General features: G+C 39.7%; 1 protein-coding gene across 2 annotated transcripts in view; it reads left to right on the top strand.

The window, feature by feature from the left end:
* Nucleotides 1-21721, top strand: part of TGFBR3 (transforming growth factor beta receptor 3) — a 208929-nt gene that overhangs the window by 117319 nt on the left and 69889 nt on the right. For both annotated transcript variants that reach the window (XM_042952796.1, XM_042952795.1), the window contains one exon: nt 14575-14712. In XM_042952796.1, the coding sequence (XP_042808730.1) occupies nt 14575-14712 (138 nt within the window). The remainder of the gene's footprint in view (nt 1-14574; nt 14713-21721) is intronic.

Below are 21721 nucleotides of genomic sequence, written 5' to 3'. Positions count from 1 at the left end.
GAGAAAGATCGTTTGGACGGAGGTCAGGAGCATTCACTGGGAAGAGCTTCCTTCTTCTGAGGGCACTGATAACTAGAAAACTTCTTAAAGGACATGCCATTTTTTTCTGTGAGGTAAATAAACTTGATCCCGTATGAAAATGAAACTGTAATTTTTTTTAATTGGAAATGGAAAGGAGATTTTATTTTTTAAATGTTTTTATTTATTTTATTTTTGAAAAAGAGCGAGCAAGAGAGAGAGAGAGAGATTGTGAACAGGAGAGGGGCAGAGAGAGGAAGACAGAGAATCTCAAGCAGGCTCTGCACTGTCAGTGCAGAGCCCAATGGGGGGCTTGAACTCCTGAACCTTCAGATCATGACCTGAGCTGAAATCAAGAGTCAGATACTTAACCAACTAAGCCACCCTGGCGCCCAGAACTATAATTAAATTATGTTAATACATACCGTTACCTCTTTCTAAACAGAACTTAGAGGTCTTATTTGCTGCGTTTGCATACAGCTTGTCCTTGAGAATTTCCAAACCACAGTAGAGCAGTACGTCTACTTTATATAAAGAGCTCTGGTAGGAGTGGGTTCCAGAGTAGTGAATGGAGAGCACTCCACAAGGGAAAGGGTTTGAGAAGGCTGAGGTAATCCATTGTTATAGGAGAAACTTTCCGTGATGCCTCGGGTGATGACTGTGCAACGTTCCTAAAATCTGGTGAAGGCCTTTCTGTAGTACATAAATTCTTAACTATGGGCAAGCATATTAGTGCTTTAATTCATTTAAATTTTAACTCATTTCTTTCTCATAATAACTGTAAAAGGCAGGTACTGTTATCCTGGTTTTTATATAAACAAGGTCAGACAGGTAAGGAATGGAGCTGGGGTTCAACACAGGGAGTTTGATGCAAGTGTCCATCCTGTGCTGATTTCACTTTTTGGGTTCCATAGTAAGCCATAAAGTAATCAAAAGGCAGTCTTTCAGACACTAAGATGTTCTTAGAGTAGCTTGAGGCTGATATAAGATTCCCCCTTCCCCATGAAATATCTGGTCATTAACTGTCCTAAGAGGGACAGCATCTACTTGGCACATCACCCACATTTTTTTTCTCAGTGCTTATTGGGAACCTCCCATGGTGAGTGGAAAATTAATAGGAGAAGAAACACAAATTGTATAGTTTTGCTACTTGTTAGCCCAGGTTAAAAAGTTTGTTTGCTTAAGGAGGTGGTATCTGATGATGACTTTGACTTTATCAGGTTTCTCTCTTTTTTAAAAAAAATTTTTAATGTTACTTATTTTTGACCGAGAGAGACAGAGACAGAGCATGAGTGGGGGAGGGGCAGAGAGAGAGGGAGACACAGAATGCAAAGTAGGCTCCAGACTCTGAGCTGTCAGTACAGAGCCCAATGCGGGGCTCAAACCCACAAACCATGAGATCATGACCTGAGCCGAAGTCAGACACTCAACTGACTGAGCCACCCAGGCACCCCAGATTTCTCTATTCTAAAAACAAGGATATTTTAGAATACTATCCAACTGTAATGGACTGAAAATTTTGAGTTTCATCATCTTTCTTTGAGAGAATAAAATTTTCTATCACATTGAGTTAACCATAACTTTGTAATAAGTATAAATTATCTAACTTCAACAGTTTTGTGTGATTGCACTGATCTTTTTTAAGGTTAGGGGGATTTAATTTAATAAATTTTGAAGAATAATGGCTTTTTCAAAGCTACTTCTAATTTTAGAGTCTGGGCCCTTAAGCAGGAGACAATAGGCTTCCACACACTCACATATATACACCAAGACAGATGTGGTCAGAACCTACCACAGTAGGATTCTGAACTCTTTATAACTCTCCTCACTTCCCTGACAGATTTGCTCTATCCTAGTATCATTTTCTTTTGAAATTATTACTATTGAGAAATACTCTTGAGGACTTTACAGTATTGCTTATTAAATATATGGATTTTATTTATTTATTTATTTGTTTGTTTGTTTGTTTGTTTATTTATTTATTTAAATTTTAAAAATTATTTTGGAGAGAATCTTAAGCAGGCTCCAGACTGGGTGTGGACACGGGTCTTGATCCTATGACCCTGGGATCATAACCTAAGCTGAAATCCAGAGTCGGGGACACTCAACCAACTGAGCCACGCTGGTGCCCCTATGTGTATATGGATTTTTAAAAACAAACTTAAGCAAACTTCTTTAGGGAAGAAATGAAATAGGGAGTGGATAAAGCGATTCTGAAAGTCTCAAGCAAAGTATTCAATAATTTAATCACAGAATTCCTAGACTCTAGGGTCGGAAGGGGTCTTAGTGCTCATCCAGTCAGGCTTATACTTAGCTTGTGAATTTTGTTTCTAAAATATCTCTGACAAGTGGTCATACAGCCCATCCAAGTAGTTCTGGACATTGGGAAGAGGGGAGAAACCAGAAGATCAATCATGTTGACAGATTTTGGCTGTTTGTTACATAGAAGTTTGGATTTGATTTGTCCTGCCTGCTTGTTGCCTCTCCTGACCCTTGACATCCTCTTCCCTCCCCCACACAGCCTGGACATATCTCAGTCTTGTGTTGTGTTACAATCATCTTTTCGTGTGTCTGGCTTTCCTCTGGACTGTGAGGAAATTGGTGAAAGATAGGCTGTGTCCTACTCATCTTCTTTTGTCAACATTAATAGAAATAATTGTCATGGTGCCTGGCACATCATAGGGTGCCTAACTAATGCTGTTTGAATAAATGAAAAAAAAATGCATAGGAAACACGTTCCCATTTGAAGATAGCTTAGTGTGTGACTTAGCCTTGACTGTCTTAGATGAAGGAAATCCTGAGGATTGATGGGACCTTTCAGCTCTTCTGAGATAAACTGAGTTCCTTGTATCACGTGACAGTCTTTCCAGGTGAGGTTTGAAACTGAAGAGTTAGTCTGGTTCATCCCATGTGTAAGTTCAAACCACATTTTTTTGGTGTGTGGTGAAAACATAGTAAAATGTTAGCCAAGGGCTACCATGTTAGCCCTTTTGGAGTGTATAGTTCAGTGGCATTTGTACATTCACAATGCAGTGCAACCATCACCACTGTCTCATTCCAGAACATTTTCTTCACTCCAAAAAGAAATACCAGAACAATTAGCAGTCACTTTTATTCTCCCCTATCCCTAGGTCCTAGTGATGACTAATCTGCTTTCTGTCTCGGGATTTGCCTGCTCTGGACCTATTCGTATATTCATACGAATATAATCATACAACATGTGGTCTTTTGTGTCTGGCGTTTGCACTTCACATATGCTGTCAAAGTTCATCCGTGTTGTAGTATGTATCAGTGCTTTATTCTTTTTATGCTAAGTAATATTCCATTGTATGGATATGTCACATTTGCTTGTTTTGAATCACATTTTTATGGCTGGGTAATATTCCGTTGTATGTGTGTGTATCACACCATCTTGAGCCATAAAAAAAGATGTGATCTTGACATTTCAACTACATGGATGGGTCTAGAGGGTATCATGCTAAGTTAAATAAGTCACATTGAGGGAGACAAATGCCATATGATTTCACTCATATGTGGAGTCTAAAAAACAAAATAGATGAATAAATAAACAAAAAGCACAATCAGACCTGTAAATACAGAGAACAAACTGGAGGTTGCTGGCAGAACAGGGAGAAGGTGGGGGTTTGGCAAAATGGATGAAAAGGAGTGGGAGATACAGGCTTCCAGTTATGGGATGAATAAGTCATGGAGACGAAATGTACAATATAGGGAACACAGTCAACGGTATTGATACAGCATTGTCTGATGACAGATGGTAGGTACTCTTGGGATGAGCATAGCATAGCTATAGAGTTGTCAAGTCACTGTGTTGTGCAGTAATGTAACATTGTGTGTCAGGTATAATTTAAAAATTTTTAATCGCATTTTTATAGAGAGATTTGTCATTATGATGGATCAAGTTTCTTATTTCTGCCCAAGCATCATGAATGGCAAGGAGTCTTAATTATTCTTACAAAATCCTAGTAGTTTTGTAATACTTAAATTTATAATCCAGGTCTGAGTATTTTGTAATGCACCCCCCCCCCCCCCCACCCCCATGCTTCTACTTTTCCCGTTTTGGTTCTACTTACTGCTCATTAGAGAATGAGTCAGAAACAGAATGGTAGACTATGGTAGTTTTGCTGAAAATGAGAATTAGAACGCTAGCAGCTGTTGACTTAATAGGCATTTGGGACTTGACTGAATTATGAAACAGAGCTTAAGTTGTTTGATCTTGGTATCTTTTAGGACCTTCCAGACTTTGGTTAGAATTGGAAAATTTCTTCAGAGGTGTATTAAGAAAAAGTAACTTGTACCTTCTGCATTTAAATGAGAAACTAAGCCTTTGTAATACTTTGAAATTCTCTTTAAATACAGGCGCTGTTGCTGTACTTATAAACATGTAAAGCTTACATGTTTAATACGCTGAGTAAAGTTCAGAGATTAGAACCTTTTTTCCCTCATTCCCATAAATCTCATAAGAAATGAGATTATATATAAAAAGTTAAGACACTGTTAGTATTTTCATATGTGAAGGCAGAACTCCATATTTCTCGATGTCAAAAGGGGGAACAATTTTGGTTATTGTATTGAAAATGAATTGCTGTCATCCCTTTTTCTTTCTGTTTCTCTACACATTCACTAATTCCCAATAATATAAATTGGTTTATCAGGCCTTAAATTTGCTGACTATGTGTATGGTTTTGACAGGATTACAGTATCTTTATTACTGGGAAATGAATGGCTGGATAGTATTAACTCTATAACTTGAAAATGGCTGGGTTAGAATTTGTACTTGTTTCATTCTGACATAAAATCCATTGCTAGTTGGTGCCATGGCACTCGGTGTTGATTTATCTGTAAATAAATGTTGACAGGACCATTCTTTTTCTTTTTAATTTTTTTTTTAACATTTATTTATTTTTGAGAGACAGAGACAGAGCATGAGCGGGGGAGGGGCAGAGAGAGAGAGAAGGAGAGACAGAATCTGAAGCAGGCTGCAGGCTGTGAGTAAGCTGTCAGCACAGAGCCTGAAGCAGGGCTCGAACCCACAAACCGTAATATCATGACCTGAGCCGAAGTCGGATGCTCAACCGACTGAGCCACCCAGGCGCCCTTTGACAGGACCGTTCTTGATCTAATTAAGGAATATTATTTCTATGACTTAGGTCTTTTCCTTTTTTCTTTTAGTTTTTATTTCCCTTTTTTCCTTTAGGGTATTAATCAGTATTTGAAGATAGAGAGAAACTTCAATAGATTTGTTACCAGGTATCCTGATCTTTATTGTAGCTTTAGCCCTTTCCAGTTAGAACAAGTGTATTGAACTGCTTTTAATGCTGTCTTCAATACTGGCTTTAGAAGATATTATTCCATCTCAAACACTTAACTATAACATGCCAAATTCTGTATGCATATTTTGGCAACTTTCTGTTTACTTCTGTGATCACAGGTCTTACCCTGAAACTGCAGGACTCAAGGAAAATTGATTGTGTGGAGGAAAATAGGCAAAAGTACTGGACTCTAATGTAAATACTGCAAACTGAATTTGTTCTATTGTCAATTAGACTTTTCTGGCAGAGTTCATTGCCTGAATTAAAAGCATTTAAAATTCCATGCCTCTGAAAGATAGTGGAACATTCAATCAAAGAAAATAATGTTGTTGTTGTTGTTTTCAGGAAAAATGCTCCCAAAACACATAATGATAATATGTTCTCCCCACTTTGGCTTCTGGGTTATTTCTCTCTTTCTCAAGATAGACCATGTAACGTTGAAACTAAAGTTCCTTGAAAAACATTTCCACTTAAAATCATAACCTGGCTGGATGAGACCAGAATATCCTTAGGGGGCTGATACTGTGAACTTCAGGAGTTGTTTTTGTTAGAGTTTTCAAAGGAAACCAGACTTTACAGAATTCCCAAGGCTTTTCTACCCTGACCAGAATTTAGTTTCCTTAGAGAGTAATTTGGTCTAATCCACATATCAACCAGGAGCCCCTGGAGTTCAAGGAATGATTTAGTCGCACCTCTGCTAATTCAGTGACTTGTAGAAATACAGTGGGTATATTTTTGCAGACTGCCAGAGCTTTAAAGTTCTCATGGCCCTGTCCACTTCCTGGTTTTGCAATTCTACATGTGGTCTGGGATACAGCTGATTCGCTCAGATGTGAAATGCAGCTAACGCCATTTTGAGTTCCACAGTGCATTCGTTCATGAGAATTACAGTGAGCATTACTAAAGCTTTTGTAGAGGAGATAGAGGAGGATTTACATCAAAGCAACTCACAACTTTAGCTGGCAGTGCAGACATCACAGTTCATAAAAATGCTTGTTGACCCATCCCTGTGGAGTTTCACTTACCTCCCAGCTTGTGCTTAGCTTCCCATCATCTTGCTCACAACTCATTGCCCTTCCTTTCTTCCTGATCTTTTCTTTTCCAGGAGCAAAATCATTCCTGCCTCTTACTCCTGTAGAGTAGGCTGCTGTCCTCTTCTTGGCCTCAAGGCCAACACTGAAGGTTAAGGTACAGTGGGAAAATAGGGAGAAAAAAAGTGAAGGACAATGGGAGATATTCACTCTACCCCTAGCGTTGCCACTCTCTGGCCATATGACTTTGGGAAAATTTTTTACCTCTCAGCACCAGCTTCTTCACCTTTAAAATGGAAATAATTAGATAATTAGACAGAATCTCTTCTGATGGCAAATCTTTACCCAGTAGAAGGCTCATGGACTTGCCTATGTCTTTCCTTGGAAAACAATGATGATGGCTGTCCCTATTCTCACTGTTATTCATATTAACAACAGAAACACAAATGCAGTGTTTGAAGTCCATGCCTCAGTAATTACTCCTCTCCAGATTTCTCTTTTGTGCTGAAAAGGTGACATTGTATGCCCATTCACAGTTCTTTACCAGCTTCAGGTTAATGTACTGGTCTGGGGGAATCCAGGTGTTCTCCTTTTATAAAGCTTAACGCATCTTAAATCACTGCCTGAACACCAGTGCATTTTGTGTTTTTTGCTATTACAAATTCACTAACTTTAAGAGGGTGATTAAGCAGCAATCTTTACTGAGATCTATGACCGCAGTTGGCAGGTGGAAATGATTAATTCAGCACTCAGATCATGTGAGAATTGGCTTCTTGCTATGCCTACTTTTTAAATTAGCTCCCCTTGGTCACCTCAGTGATTCTCTTTATTATGTAGTTCAGTTCACCACAGTATTGACAAGCTGGCCATTCTGACATCTTATTATTATAGACATATCATGTCAAAATACTGGTTTATTAAACAGTTAAGTAGCAAAAACAGTTCCAAGCCCATTATAAAAAGTAGAAGTTGAAAGGAAATACATTTGTGTAGTACATGTAGTACTTGGTTATAATAGTAGTGTTAAATACACAACTATTGTCTAGAATTGTACTTTCTGATGATTTTCACACACTTCTTTGCCTAAATGAAGAGTGTTTAAAATTCTGTGCTCTAAGAGAGGGTAGAACGTTTGGTCAAAGTTTCTTCTCTTTGTTATTTATCCCTGAGAAGGAAAACCTGCTCCAAAGGCTTTTTCACATTTTATCTATTTGTATATTCATAACTGTTAAAGATAACAAAATAACAAACGTGTGTTGTTTGTTTGCCTAGTGTGGTCCCCAGACATGGCATAAGTGCTGCTCTGCCTTGTGCTGTACACACAGCAGAGGATGATGATCAGGGTCACAAAGCCTAGGCGTGACCTTGGAGATCCCCCCAACATATATTCCCAGCAGCCACGGCCATTTGTTTTGGTAGCATGAGTTGGAATCTGCTTTTCTCAACTGCGTTTTAAAGTTCAAGTCAAACATGATAGTGAAAGTTAACATTCTCTTTACTAGATTCACCCTCACCCCTTTTGGCGAGAAAACCATGACAGTATGACTCTGTAACCATTATTTGAAGCACATTTCATGAGTAACTTTTATTTATTCTTTCAGAAAAGTTGTTGACTGCTTGCTGGATGTTCAGCTCTGTGCTAGGCCCAAGCATGCAGAAATGAGTGTGACTCAGGTTCTGCCCTTGAAGAATGCCTTGAGGATTTCACAGGGTGTGTGTGTGTGTGTGTGTGTGTGTGTGTGTGTGTGTGTGTAAATGACAAATGTCTAAACAGATTATTGTAGTGCAACACGGAGGTAGTAACATGAGCATGGTCTGTGGGAGCACTGTTCCTCCAGCCTGTGTGCGGATAGGGAAGGATTTTACTGATTTTGAGCTGGACACACCTGTCTGACCAGGGGCTGGCAGGAAGATGCTGAAGGCCAGAATCCTAAAAGGCTATGGTGGGTTGATGACATACACTAAGATATTCAGATGGCAGATACTTAATACTAAAGGATGATGGAAAAGTGCCAGTCCAGTGTTAGACTTGCCATTAGCAGTGGCCTGCTGAGGGTTCCCACAGCGCTTCTATCCCGGAGCATGCCCACATCCACGGTCCCCCCTTTCCCTGCCTCTCTTCCCCATAGTGACTGAGCTGCGGGCTACTCTGGGAAGGAAGGGCCAGGGTCTCTGGAATCCCCTTGCAACTCTCCCAGGACCCCTTTAGAGGGCCATGACCTGTAGTTTCAGAAATATTCTTCTGTTTATATCAGCTCTTGTCCCTCAACCCCCAACCCAAATTTAGTTCCGAGTATTTTTCCAGGGCATTCAAAATATAGAGCAGAGAGGGCAGGCTTATTTCTGCATCAGATTTCAGACTTTTATTTTAGTTTTTTTTTTTCCCCCTGTTTTGTGGTCATAATAGATTATTTTCAGAAGCTCCCAGGGAATCCTGAATCCTGTCCTTGTTTTTAGGGGGAAGAATTAGTTTTGGAATTGAGTTGCTGTATCCCTCTCATCATGTTAAATGGTTTTAAGACAAAACCATTGGGAAAAAGAGCTCGCTATCATTTGCCGTAGCAATGTGAAATCTCTGACCCTAGTGCTGAGAGAATGGCCAGTTGACTTCCTGGGTGAGGGTAGAGACACGAAAGGGGTCAAGATTCTTTGAATTCAGCACCAACTGATTAATGTTTTTCTAGAAATTCAGAGAAATGTGAAAATAATATAATAAGGAAAAATGTTTAAAGGTCCAAAGCCACCCCTCCAAGAATATTTTAAGGGAATCTTTTTTTTTAACTTGTTTTATTTTTTATTTTTTAAAATTTACATCCAAATTAGTCAGCATATAGTGCAACAATGATTTCAGGAGTAGATTCCTTAGTGCCCCTTACCCAATTAGCCCGTCCCCCCCCCACAACCCCTCCAGTAACCCTTAGTTTGTTCTCCATATTTATGAGTCTCTTCTGTTTTGTCCCCCTCCCTGTTTTTATTTTTGTTTCCCTTCCTTAAGGGAATCTTTTTATACCAATTCCCAAATGGCAGAAGATAAGTGACGGCAAATAAAATGTCAGCTGTAGGGGATCCTTAGACCAGAACATATTTTCAAACACCGCAGCAGCAACTAACTACTATTTCCCATTCACAGCAATTGGTTGCACATTTTGGATGCATCTCGGGTCAGATTTGAGCTCCTAAAAGTCCTATTGCCCAAATAGAAGTGAAATTTGAGTTCAGCTGTGGTACCTCAGCATCCTGAAATAGATTTGTGTCTCATTGTATGTCTGTGTAAATTATGGGTGCTATGAGACCCAGATTCAGGATGTTTTCAGTTACTACCAACACTGTTGCTAAGTGGATGTCTCCTTACCTCTGAAGAGGGGATAGATGATGGCTATATACAGACCAAGGTGTGATTTTATGGGTCTTGGTTATAGACACACTGCTAGAGTTCTTTTCTTATCTATCTACTTGTAAACTGATTATTGGATCTTTCATTTCAGAGCATTTGGTCTGTTTTTAGAGAACAGGAGTCTCTCTGGTAGTGGTTTGGATGACTTCATTGTTTCATAGGTCCATAGGGACTGTTACAAGAATCAGAAATGTTGAAAAGGAACCTCACTGACACTTTAGCAAAATCAGACAGCTGTTAGACTCTCATATCAGTTGTTTTGCTGGCTTTCCTTATGTTTGTTTTAAAAACACCATGAGTGGGGGGGAGGGTGTCTAACAGGAAAATGTTGAAGTCACTATGATAGAACTACCTTGCATCTCTACTGTGAACCCTTAGAAATTCAAAACAATTTTCATATGGCATCTTTCCATAAAGAGAGTAGAGATTTTTTTCTTTCCTGTAAGTACATAATTCATTTCCATGAAGTGATTTACAAAGTTTGAGACAATATATAGTTTTTGCTTATAAGAGATCATTTTGGGGGGTACCTGTGTAGCTCAGTCGGTTAAGTGTCCAACTCCTGGTTTCAGCTTAGGTCATGATCTCACAGTTTTGTGAGTTCGAGCCTCATGTCAGACTCTGCACTGGCAGCTCAGAGCCTGCTTGGGATCCTCTCTCCCTTTCTCTGCCCCTCCCCCACTCACACTGTCTCTGTCTCTCTCAAAAGAAATAAACTTAAAAAAAAAAAAGATAATTTTTGGAAAACAGAGATCTTCACCCTAATAAGGTCCAGAGAAAATTGTCATTGTTTTCTGGTCATAACGTGGACAAGGACAGTTTTCCTAAGTGAGAGATACGAAGTTTGTCTTTCCACTTGGGGGCTTTATGCTCCTTGGAGTTGGCCTTGATTTTGGTCAAAATTGTATTCAGATTCCCCAGGAAAGTACTCAGAAAAGATTTACTTTGCATTTCTTTATAAAATAGGAGAAATACATTAATTACATCTGGTAGTTAAAGTGCACAGATAACCTCAGTAGACCTAGTATAAATAGATGCCATAGAACAGATTAGCGTTCTCTTAGCTCAGAACCAGTGAGCTTTTATTCATTTAGGGGAGATCAGCAATGTATGAGGGACAATGTCTACATATGGGATGTGACAGATTAGACTTACTTGCATTTTCTCACACCGTGAGGAAGACTGAAATGCAGCACTGTTGAGACAAACATGGTTAGAGCAAAAACTCTTGGACAAGGCTTTATGGACCACTTTGTGGTCAAAGTATGGTTTTAAGAGGTCACTGAATCCCCAGAAACTGCATGTACAAGTGTTTTATTTCTGAATTGTCATCTAGTAAGTTCGTTCTCTGAGAGGATGACATGTTAAAACCACAGGTATAATCTCTAGTTTAATTACATGGAGTCATTTTGTTTCTGTTCCTGCCTTTAGAATGTTCCTACTCTTCTACGGTGGACTCCTTAACCTGACTTAATGGGTACTTAACCTGGAATTCATGGGCCCTGTAGTGACTGTGTTTTCTCTGACATTGCTTGCAAAATGTAGTGCACATATGTGTTTTTCTGTGTGTGGCGCATCTTGCATTAAGTTCTCAAATGCTTTATTACTGCCGAAGATGAACACAGAAGCCACCTATTTACAGACTAGTCGTTGTTCCCTCATTTGGGATGCATCCCCTTTAGTCCCATTTGCCTTCACAGCCACATGGCCCCTAGGTTTAGTTTATTTCTTATGAAGACCATGGACTAAGTGGTGACTCTTACTTTCATGTAGACTTAACATAGGATTGAGAATCAACCCTTAGAACTACTGTTTGGATTGCCAAGCTGGAAATCATTGGATACCCACTTGTATCATTTCTCCACAGCTGTTTCTTTGCTGTCATCTGCCTCAGCTCTGGTCGTGAGACCATGATCATGGGGCAGTAATTTACCCAAGAAAACCTTTAGCAGAATGTTCTTATCCTTGTAACTGTAGTCTATTCTAAGTTACAATGGGTTCTAAAGAGGATTTTGTTTTTTCCTTGGCTTTTTTTTTTTTTTTTTTTTTTTTTTTTTTCCAGCCTGAGAGAAAGTAGGCACCTTAGCCAGGAATTCTTTCAGAGATATTCCGGGTATGTTCTCCCCACCATTCGGAGAGCTTTTATACCTTCATTCTTTTGTTGGTTGTTTTTGGTTGTCCTCTGTATTCCCTTCAGCAAGATTTATTCCAGTAGAAGAAGGTTGTTGAGGGATTAGGTGAGTGGGTGCTTGGGGGACTCTTTGTTCATGCCAAATGATCTTTTAAAAAACGTATTGAGTATTTTTCTTTTAATTTCCCAATCATAGTGTGAATTCTTCTTTGCCAGATGGTTTTTGGGGCTTTGCCTGGGTCCTGTGTGCCAGAGTCGGGGATTCATCTTGGCCAGACGCTGCCACATATTGAAGAGGGAGCCGTTTCCAGGAAAGCTCAGAGCTGTGGCTCCTAGAAATCTTTCCTTGATTGTGTGAGCCAGGCCTCGACACTTTTGACCATCTGGAAGATTTTGGACCCCAGCACCAATATCTGTCTCATACACATTTTTCTTTTCATTTCCTAAGTTTTTTTTTTTAATTCTTGTTCATTTGAGATATATATTTATTTCAATTTTATCTACACACTTCAAGAGTGGTATGCCAGAGGGCTGCAAAGAAAATTAACAGAAAAAGAGTTGACATCCCTCTGTGGATACCCATGGCTATTCTTCGTGCCATGATGGTGCTCAATAAACAGTTTGGAAGGAATAAATCTGGAAACTTTTTACTGACACATACTGTTCATGACAGAGTGTTTCTTAGCAATTTTTCAGGTACTCTTGTACAAGTAATGACTTCATCTCTCCTTTCTTCATTTTCCAGAGTATATGCTTTCTGTAGTGTGCGTCTCTCTGTTAATACTGCAGTTTGAATCTTTGCCCCAAGCCTGTCTTGTTTACAGTGGCCATTGATCTGTTTATTTCTAGATGCGGACAGCTATGTGAAATGCTGTGAGGTAGTTTGTACAACCAAGAAATGTGTTATTATGCTGTAGCTGTACTCAACATCACTTTTCATTAGTGCTCTGCTTTTAGTAGTTTGCATATGCCAAATGTAAAGATGATCCTAGCTGTGTTGCAGAAACAGGTCGTGATAGTATTGCTTGTGTTCTGAAATTTTTCTATAAATTAGCTAGCTACGTCCCTTTGAACCTATTAATAATATATTCAGTTTTTTCACCTTTTAGGTAACATAAATTTATAAATTTGCTGTAGTAAATCAATCCTTTAAATAACTGTCTACCCTCTGTTTCAGCACAGTATTATAGTAAGACATATCTTTGCCTACTGAGTGTTTGCAGTCTGTTTCAGAGATTAAGACACACGCTCAACAGTTAATGAATAGAGATGGTATTATACACCAGAGTGTAAATTATTAATAGAATAAAGTACTTCCATGGCATTGGAAGTTAGAGAATTAAATATCCAGTTGGTACTCACCAAGTGCCTACCCTGTGCTAAGCTAAGGCATGGGTACTGAAAGTAAAGTTCGAAGTTGTATTATCAGTGACCCGAGAGGCTGTTGTGATAAGCGACATTGGTGTCAAAGGCAGTCCCTACAATAAAAGGCAGAGATATGTTGAGATCAAAGTGGGCCAGCAGCCATTGGAAGACGTAAAATAGTCCAGCTTTGAGTGCTCTATCCCTAATGGCTGTATAGACTCAGATCATAGATCTAGGCCATTTAATGCTCATAAGGATTATGGCTGAGATGTTCCGTTATTCCCAGTGTATTACTCAGTCTCTGTCTTGCCAGCTAAAGTCATTTTTCGTGCTTTCCCTCTCATCACTTTCTGGTGCTCTTGGGTGAGTTCAGCTTGTTAAAATATGTGCTTCTTGGGTCTTGCTTCACCCCTCTGTACAGAAAGCCAGTATGAGACATGCTTCTATGAAAGCATCTGTTCAGTATTTCTTTATTCACCCTTTTGCTTCTCTGTGTTCATGTTGACCTATCTTGGCTGGTATGCTCCGGGAGGATGTTGAACCCACTGTTTCCAGCTGTCCTCATAGGTGCTTTTTGATGATGTTAATGATGATAGTGATAACCTATAATAGTCCTTGATCCACTATCAAAAGTGGTCACAGCTTTCTTATCCAGGCTCATGGTTTTCTTCACTGTTTTGTTTTTGTTTTTGTTTTAGACCAGGTCTGCATACAGTCAGTTTTTATTCTGTGTGTTCTCTATACTTCATTTTTTTTTTTTGGAAAGCCCCCTTAGGCTAATAGCTGGGTTGATGAAAACTCCCCTTGGCAGCCCCTTTCCTGCAGCTTTCAGCACTTTTTTTTGGCAGAACTCACTTCACTTTTTAGAGGTTGGTGCTCACCTGGAAGAGAAGAAAGTCCTTTCTCTGGTGATCCGCAGGGATGATCCCATGGCATTCTGTAATCCCAGTTTTTAGCTTAATCATTTGACTTGAAAGATAAGGCAGTGTTGAGGGAGGGTAACTTTTGATCTGTCTTTGCTAACTTTGGGGGGGGGGGGAAAAGTGTTCTGATTATTTGTGTTCCCCTATTACTGGGAGCTGAATCATGTTTTCGTTGAGATTAGTGTGGGTTGCCATTTTTGTAGTAAAAATTGGTCAAATACTGGCAGCAGCATCTAGTTCAACCTAGTATATCTTATCCATAGAATCTAAACTACCTTATAGCTTCTTTTAATAGGGAGCCGTGGAAAAGTATTCCAGGTGCTGTGCTATGTGATTTTAATGGAAAGTCAGTGTTAAGATTTCTCTTTCTGTTGCTTCCTAGGTCACTCTGCACCTAAATCCCATCTCCTCGGTCCACATTCACCACAAGCCTATCGTGTTTGTGCTCAACTCCCCACAGCCCCTGGTCTGGCATCTGAAGACAGAGAGGCTGGCAGTTGGGGTCTCCAGACTTTTCTTGGTAAGTGTTTGAAACCTTCCCAAAGTGTCCTTAGCATAAGGATATAATGATCCTAAAACTTTGCAAGGGTTTTTAAAAGGCTTATTTCATTGAAATAATACCAGAGTCCACAGTGTATTAAATTGGAAGAATGCTCTTAGTGGTATTTGGGCAGTGTAGGTAAGCAGTCACGGAAAACAAACACCGCACGTGTGTGTCTGACTGTGTGTGGATGGAGGATCTGGTCTAGTTTCCACGTTAGAGCAGGACCTGCAGTCATACTCTGTGTGGCCTGGGCTTTGGTCTCCACTCTGAGACTCCTCTGGTGGCATCAGGAGCAATGTAAACATTGTAAACAGCCACTAGGTGTGTGGTCTCTGACCGCAAAATAAATACACACAAACCCATTCTATTTGTATATAACACAGGCCTACTTTCTGATATGAGGATCTGTTTGTTGAGAGAGTGACACAGCCAGTTCCAAAATGAAAACATTTGTATTTTATAAAAAAGCTGGAACCCAGCTCTTGTGGAAAGATCCAAATATTACCTACTATTTGTAAATCATGTCCTTTTGAGTTTGCCAGAACATTCAAGTTTGCTGGTTGTGGAGAAATTGATGGGTTGTTTGGATGGAATTTTTGGGGTATGATATCATGTCTGATGATGCGCAACACTGCCCTTCGCAGTGATAACTCACATTGTCTACTGCTAGGGCTCCATGCTGATGTCCTTAATTGCAGAGCCTTAGGCTTTTAAGCCTCATTGCCCCAAAGCATCCAAAACAAAAAGAGGCCTCAGTTAATAGTCTTTTTCTTGTATAATGAGCATATCTGTACTTACATTTGAAGAATACACTTAAAAACTCAAAGGTACCTGTTGAATAAAGTAGGAATCCATAATCAGTACAGTTAATATGTAGATAAATAAATGAGTAAAGAGGGATAAGGGACAGCTCTTCATTATAGTCAGATGCCAATCAGTGATATAGAAGGATAATGGAGTTAGAAATTCCTGGTTTTGCAATCATCATAGTAAAAGTTTATTGGGCAGGAGTCATCAGTAGAAGCTAAATGTAGCAGAAGTGGAGGGAGTTTGAGGAACTGTATATTTTATTTAAATTACCCAAATTACTTACTAATACCAACAGAAGAAACAATAACTATATATAGTGGAGATACCCAACGGTACCTTAACCAAATCTTCAAAATCAACATCACCAGTATGGTGCACATGGACATTGTGTGCCTTTAAATGTGATAACCTGCATCATTTATGTTATATTCTAGCCAAACGTGCACATAACCTGGATCTGGTCATGATGAAGCATCAGGCAAAACCAAATTGAGTGACATTCTGTCAAACCCAGATAGGACTTATACAAGAAGCTCTTACCCCAAACTGGCTCCTTCATACTCATAATCATTGTCAATCTCTTGTAACTAAAGGTATTTGTGATAGTAAGTAATAGCCATGATCATAAAGTCTTATGTGCATTTAGCCCTTAGAGTGCTGAGCTATATTGTGCAATACTGTAAACAGTAGCTATAGGTGAGCTATTTAAATTTAAAATAACTAGGGGCGCCTGGGTGGCTCAGGTGGTTAAGCATCTGCGCTGACAGTGCAGAGCCTGCCTGGGATTCTCTCTGCCCTGCCCCACTTGTTCTTGTTCTTGTTCTCTCTCTCTCTCTCTCTCTCTCTCTCTCTCTCCCTCTCTCCCTCTCAAAATAAATAAACTTAAAAAAGAAAACTTTTTTAAAACTTAAAAAAACTTAAATTAACTAAGATTACAAATACAGTTCCTGAGGCATACCAACCACATTTCAGGTGCTTAGTAGCTACATGAGGCTACCACACTGGGCAGGTTATGGACAGGTTATGAGTAAATGCTTTGCCCACCCGGCTTTGAATCCAAATAGTAACTCAAGGCAAATTATTTTATTTCTTTAAGCCTGATTTTCCTCACTTGTAATAAAGGAAAATTAATAGTCCCAGCATCATGGGGTTGTTATCTTGATTAAAAGAGATTACATGTAGCATGTTTAATACAGTGCCTGACCCCGTTCATAGATATTACCTGTTGTTGTTGTGGCTATTTATTAATAGTCATAGTAAAGAACACTTGGAAAAGATGTTGAATTTCTATTTTTATTTGTTTATTTAGAGAGAGAGAGAGAGAGAAAAAGAGCATACACAGCGGGATAGGGGAAGAGGGAGAGGGAGAGAGAGAATCCCAAGCAGGCTCCACGCCCAGCACTGAGTCTGATGCTGCACTTGATCTCAACCATGAGATCATGACTTGAGCTGAAATCAAGGGTCAGATGCTTAACTGACTGAGCCCCTCGTTTTATATATAATATGTATATATATTATAAAATATAATTTATATTTCTAATTATAAATGTCTAGCTTGGCTTATCCAAGATTAAAAGGAGTTCCTATTTCTCTGGGCTATAGGTCCAGATGAAAAGTGAGGGCTACATATATCATAGTTGTACTGGTCACTTTCTGGATTCTTCATGAACCTACCACTCAATGGGTTATAATGGAAAGTATCTTACTCCTAGTTATTATTTATTTGCTTTAATTTTAAGATCTATAAGAACTGCGTCTTGGCCATCAGTTTAAAATGCACTAACAGTTAAAAAAGGAGACAGTTTTAGTTAAACAACTTAACATCATCCCTCTTTGGAGTTGATCCCATTTAAGGAGATTGCAGATCAAGTGATGAACCTAAAATTATCAACACAGGGGAGACAGCATTGGGAGAAGCCAAGGATTTATATTCCGGGACACTTGAACTCTACTTTATTATCCAGCAGGCTTTCTTTAGGTAAAATGGTTTTCTCCCATCTGTACATGTCTTCAAGGCCTGGAAAAGCTAGTAGAACATGTGTTGCTCATTCATTTTCTCAGGTCCGTGGAGGAGGTATACAAGCTCTCTCACAAGCCAGGTAGCTCTCCCTGACAGTGTGTGAGGTGAAGAGGGTAGAGGCAAGCTCTTCCCTTACTCTGTGTTGCTGGAAAGGAATTTCAGGGTCTGTGCATCCACTGGACAGCCGTTGCAGCAGAGGGGTCTGCTGCTGGATGACAGACACACCAAGGATGAGGTCTGTTGATCCATGTATAATAGCTAAGAGTTCAAATTTAGAAACAAGACCGTTACATTATTTTACAAACACATGAGAAGGCCTGTGGGACTTTCAGACACTGGGACTTAGCCGTTTCCATCACTCTCTCCTCCCAGGTTACCCAAAGAGCTCCGAGTTGTGGAGGAGAGAGGCCGTCTCTTGATTCTTTGTCTAAGATGTGTATTACTGTAGTGCCTGCATTACTGTCTTAAAGCTATCTTTACTTTCCAGGTAAAGTTACAGCACTACACAGTTCTGTTTTTTGATTTTTGTCTTAGTTTTTATTTATTTTTTTTAAGCAGGGTGGTGAGAAGAGATGAAGCAATGATATCTACGCATCTCTTCAAGATGACGTTTTAATTTAACTTGACATGTCTGCATTTATTATAGATGCCCAAATTTAAAAGGGAAACATTTCATAATTAGTTAGTAGGAACTTGTGTTGCTCTGAATGTCTCAGCCACCATGAGAATGACTAAAAATATTATACTTTAATACTGTCTGATGAAGGTGTCTGGCTTTTTTTCTGTCAAATCATTCCAGCCCTCCTTATGATTTCACAGTGCAGGCAAGAAGGAGCGTGTCAGGCAGGGAGAAAATGGGATTGAGTTTCCTCTGCGAATGTAGTTCCTTTATCTGGTTGTTCTGGTTATGTAGGAAACGGAATGAAGGGTGATTGTGTCATTGTCAAGCAGTGAGTCTTTGAGTACGAGTCTCACACACGTGTATATGCACGTGCACACACACATGCATGATGGAGTTGTCACAGCTGTATAGATTTTCTTCTGTAAGGTGTCTGGATGGCCCAGAGAATATTGAGTAGGTTAGAGCTGTCCCTCAGTGCAATTAGAAATAAGAATAATCCTAAACCTCTCAGTCTGTCATGTTGAAACTACAAAGAAAAATCTCTTAGAAGGATTTTTATTTTTGCAATTATTTCCACCTTGAAGAAGAAGCATAGTTCAGTGGGGCAATAAATATCTGAACTTCCAACCTCAGTTTGCTTAAAAAAAAAAAATCATAACAATACTAGTTTTTGTTAAGAAACATGATGCAATTTGAATAGACATTTTTCACAAAGAAAAAACACAAATGGCTAATAAGCACGTGAAAAGATGTTCAATATCATTAGTCATTAGGAAAATGCAAATTTAAAACCACAATGAGATGCCACTTCACACCCACTAGGATGGGTCTAATAAAAAAGGCAGATAATGACAAGTGTTATTGAGGATTTAGGGAAATTGGAACCCTCATAAATCGCCAACAGTAAAGTAAAATGCTACTTTGGAAGACAATTGGGCAAAACCTAGGTGTACAGAAAAAAAAATCACCCACAAATGTTCTCAGCAGCATTATTCTTAACAACCAAAAAGTAGTAGAAACAGCCCAAATATCCATCAACTGATGGAGATCAGGGTGCCTGGGTGGCTCAGTCAGTTGAATGTCTGACTTTGGCTCAGGTCGTGATCTCACAGTTTGTGAGTTCAAGCGCCGCATTGTGCATGGAGGCTTCTTGGGATTCTCCCTGTCTCCCTCTGTCTCTGTCCCTCTTGTAGTGGGGAGGGGAAGAGAGAGAATCCCAAGCAGGCTCGGTGCTGTCAGTGCAGAGCCTGACGTGGGGCTTGATCTCACAAACCGTAAGATCATGACCTGATCCGAAGTCAAGAGTCAAACACTTAACCACCTGAGCCACCCAGGAGCCCCTAATCTTGTTTTATTCTATTCTAAACCTGAGTGCGCTCTCCTGCAAGGTCTACAGACTCAGAGCCTTGGGACAAGCAGAAAATCTCAAGATGACACATAAAATGTCTAATCCAGGGGCCTTACGCAGCCTTTTAATGTCAGGCTTAGTTGCTTTGCATGCTTATAAGGAAGAAAGGTATCTAAGGTAAGGAAACCTCGAGAAATAAGCAGCGACTTCTTCCAATCTCACTTGTTCTTGGGATTACTGTGCTGCAACTTGTATTTTCCATCCATTGACATTAAAAAAAGAAAGAAATGTGTGTATACATGTATATGTTTGAGTGGAGGTGTGGAGTGGGAGGGGATATTGGTTTCTAAGATAAGGTTTCCAGAGTTAAGAGAGATACAGGATGCCCATTAAGTTTGAATTTCAAATAAACAACAAATACTTTTTTTTCAGTATGCCCATATGATACTTGGGACATATTCATACTAAAAAATTATTCATTGTTTAACCAAAACTCAAATTTAATTTGCTATTGTGTATTTTATCTGACAGCTGTACTCAGAGGTAATTCAGGTTTTTCTTTCTGGTTAACAGCCTGGCCTGGGTACCAGGAGGCCTGAGCACTAAGTGGCTCTGTCACTAACTAGTTCTGTATTATTGGGCAAAATCACTTACTTGGGCCTCAGTTTCCTCATCTCTAAAGTAAGGAGGTGGTACTAGCCAGTCTCTGAAATTCCTCTCAGCTTTTAAACTCTCTGATTCGTTGATAATATGAATGTTAGATATTATATCCCAATTTAATTGGAAACAGAAAATGGTAATCTGAACATTGCCTCTTCAGCAAATCCAAGTAAATATCAGGGCAGGGCAGTTGGAAAAAAAAAAAAAATGAGAGAAACCAAACGCAATGCTATTGGCTTTGGAATAAAAACAAATCAAAATTTAATCCTAATGAAAAATGTAAATTAATACCAGTTACAGGCTTAATATTTAAAATCTAGTTTTGTGTGTCTGAGAAGAAGGGAGGGGTAGGTGAAGAGGCAGGTGTTGCCAAAATCTGGTTTATTCCTTTTACTTGCACTTGCGGGGGGGGGGGGGGGGGTGGAAAGGTCTAAGTTTTTGGGCCTCTGCCACCAAACCACAGGCAGTTCTCTGGTCCGCACTGCAGTTTGGATGACTGACAAGGCTCAGTGAAAAACAAGTGCTATTTGTTTTCCTGTGCCCAGTATTTAACTGGAAATCAGAAGGCAAAATTTCCAATCAGTTGTTAAATAGCCCCAGATGTGTGCTTAGCTCCACTCTAGGAAGGGACGTGCACAGCCTAAACCACAGCGCATGTCCAGGCCTTCCTTTTCTTAACTCCAAATGATGTGTAACTGAGAGTTGTAGTATCCAAAAATGCCCTTTGAATAACTCAGGCATTCAAGTTTGGTTGTGAAGGAGGGAACTTAAAAAAAAAAAAAAGAAAGAAAGAAAATCCCTGTATTCTCCACGATGTTGCATTTAAAAATCTGGAAATGATTTTTTTCTTTTCTAAATTCCTCCTTTCCCTTGCTTGGCACTTCTCCCCACGCTTAGAAAAACATTAGATTAGCATACCTGCTATGACGGTTTCTGTATCCGCTTGTTCATTCATCCAACAACCAGTTTTGAGTGCCTACAGGATGCTGGGGACTGTGCTAGGTATGGAGGGTTCCAGAGAGAAATGGAATGGACTGCCTGCCTTCCAGGAGCTACCCATTACATAGGAGAGATGGTTAAGAGATTGGGAATTGCATTTCAAAATTTTAAAAATGTTTTTATTTATTTTTGAGAGAGGGAGAGCATGAGCAGGGGAGGGCAGAGAGAGAGGGAGACACAGAATCTGAAGCAGGCTCCCGGCTCTGAGCTGTCAGCTCAGAGCCCGATGTGGGGCTTGAACCCATGAACCACGAGATCTGACTTGAGCCAAAGTTGAACGCCTGATAGATTGAGCCACCCAGACACCCCAGGAGTTGCATTTCAGTGTAAAATGTACCATTGTTGGAGGAGCACCTGGGTGGCTTGGTTAAGCTTCTGACTTTGGCTCAGGTCATGATCTCACAGTTCTTGAGTTCTAGCCCCACGTCGGGCTCTGTGATCACAGTTGATCCTAGAGCCTGCTTTGGATTCTCCCTCTCTCTGCCCATCCCCTGCTCTGTCTCTCTGTCTCTCTGTCTCTCTCTCA

This window comes from Panthera leo, chromosome C1 (genome assembly GCF_018350215.1).
Source record: "Panthera leo isolate Ple1 chromosome C1, P.leo_Ple1_pat1.1, whole genome shotgun sequence".
Lineage (NCBI taxonomy): Eukaryota > Metazoa > Chordata > Mammalia > Carnivora > Felidae > Panthera > Panthera leo.
The sequence above is the reverse complement of the archived record's forward strand: the minus strand, read 5'-3'. Positions and strand labels throughout refer to the sequence as shown.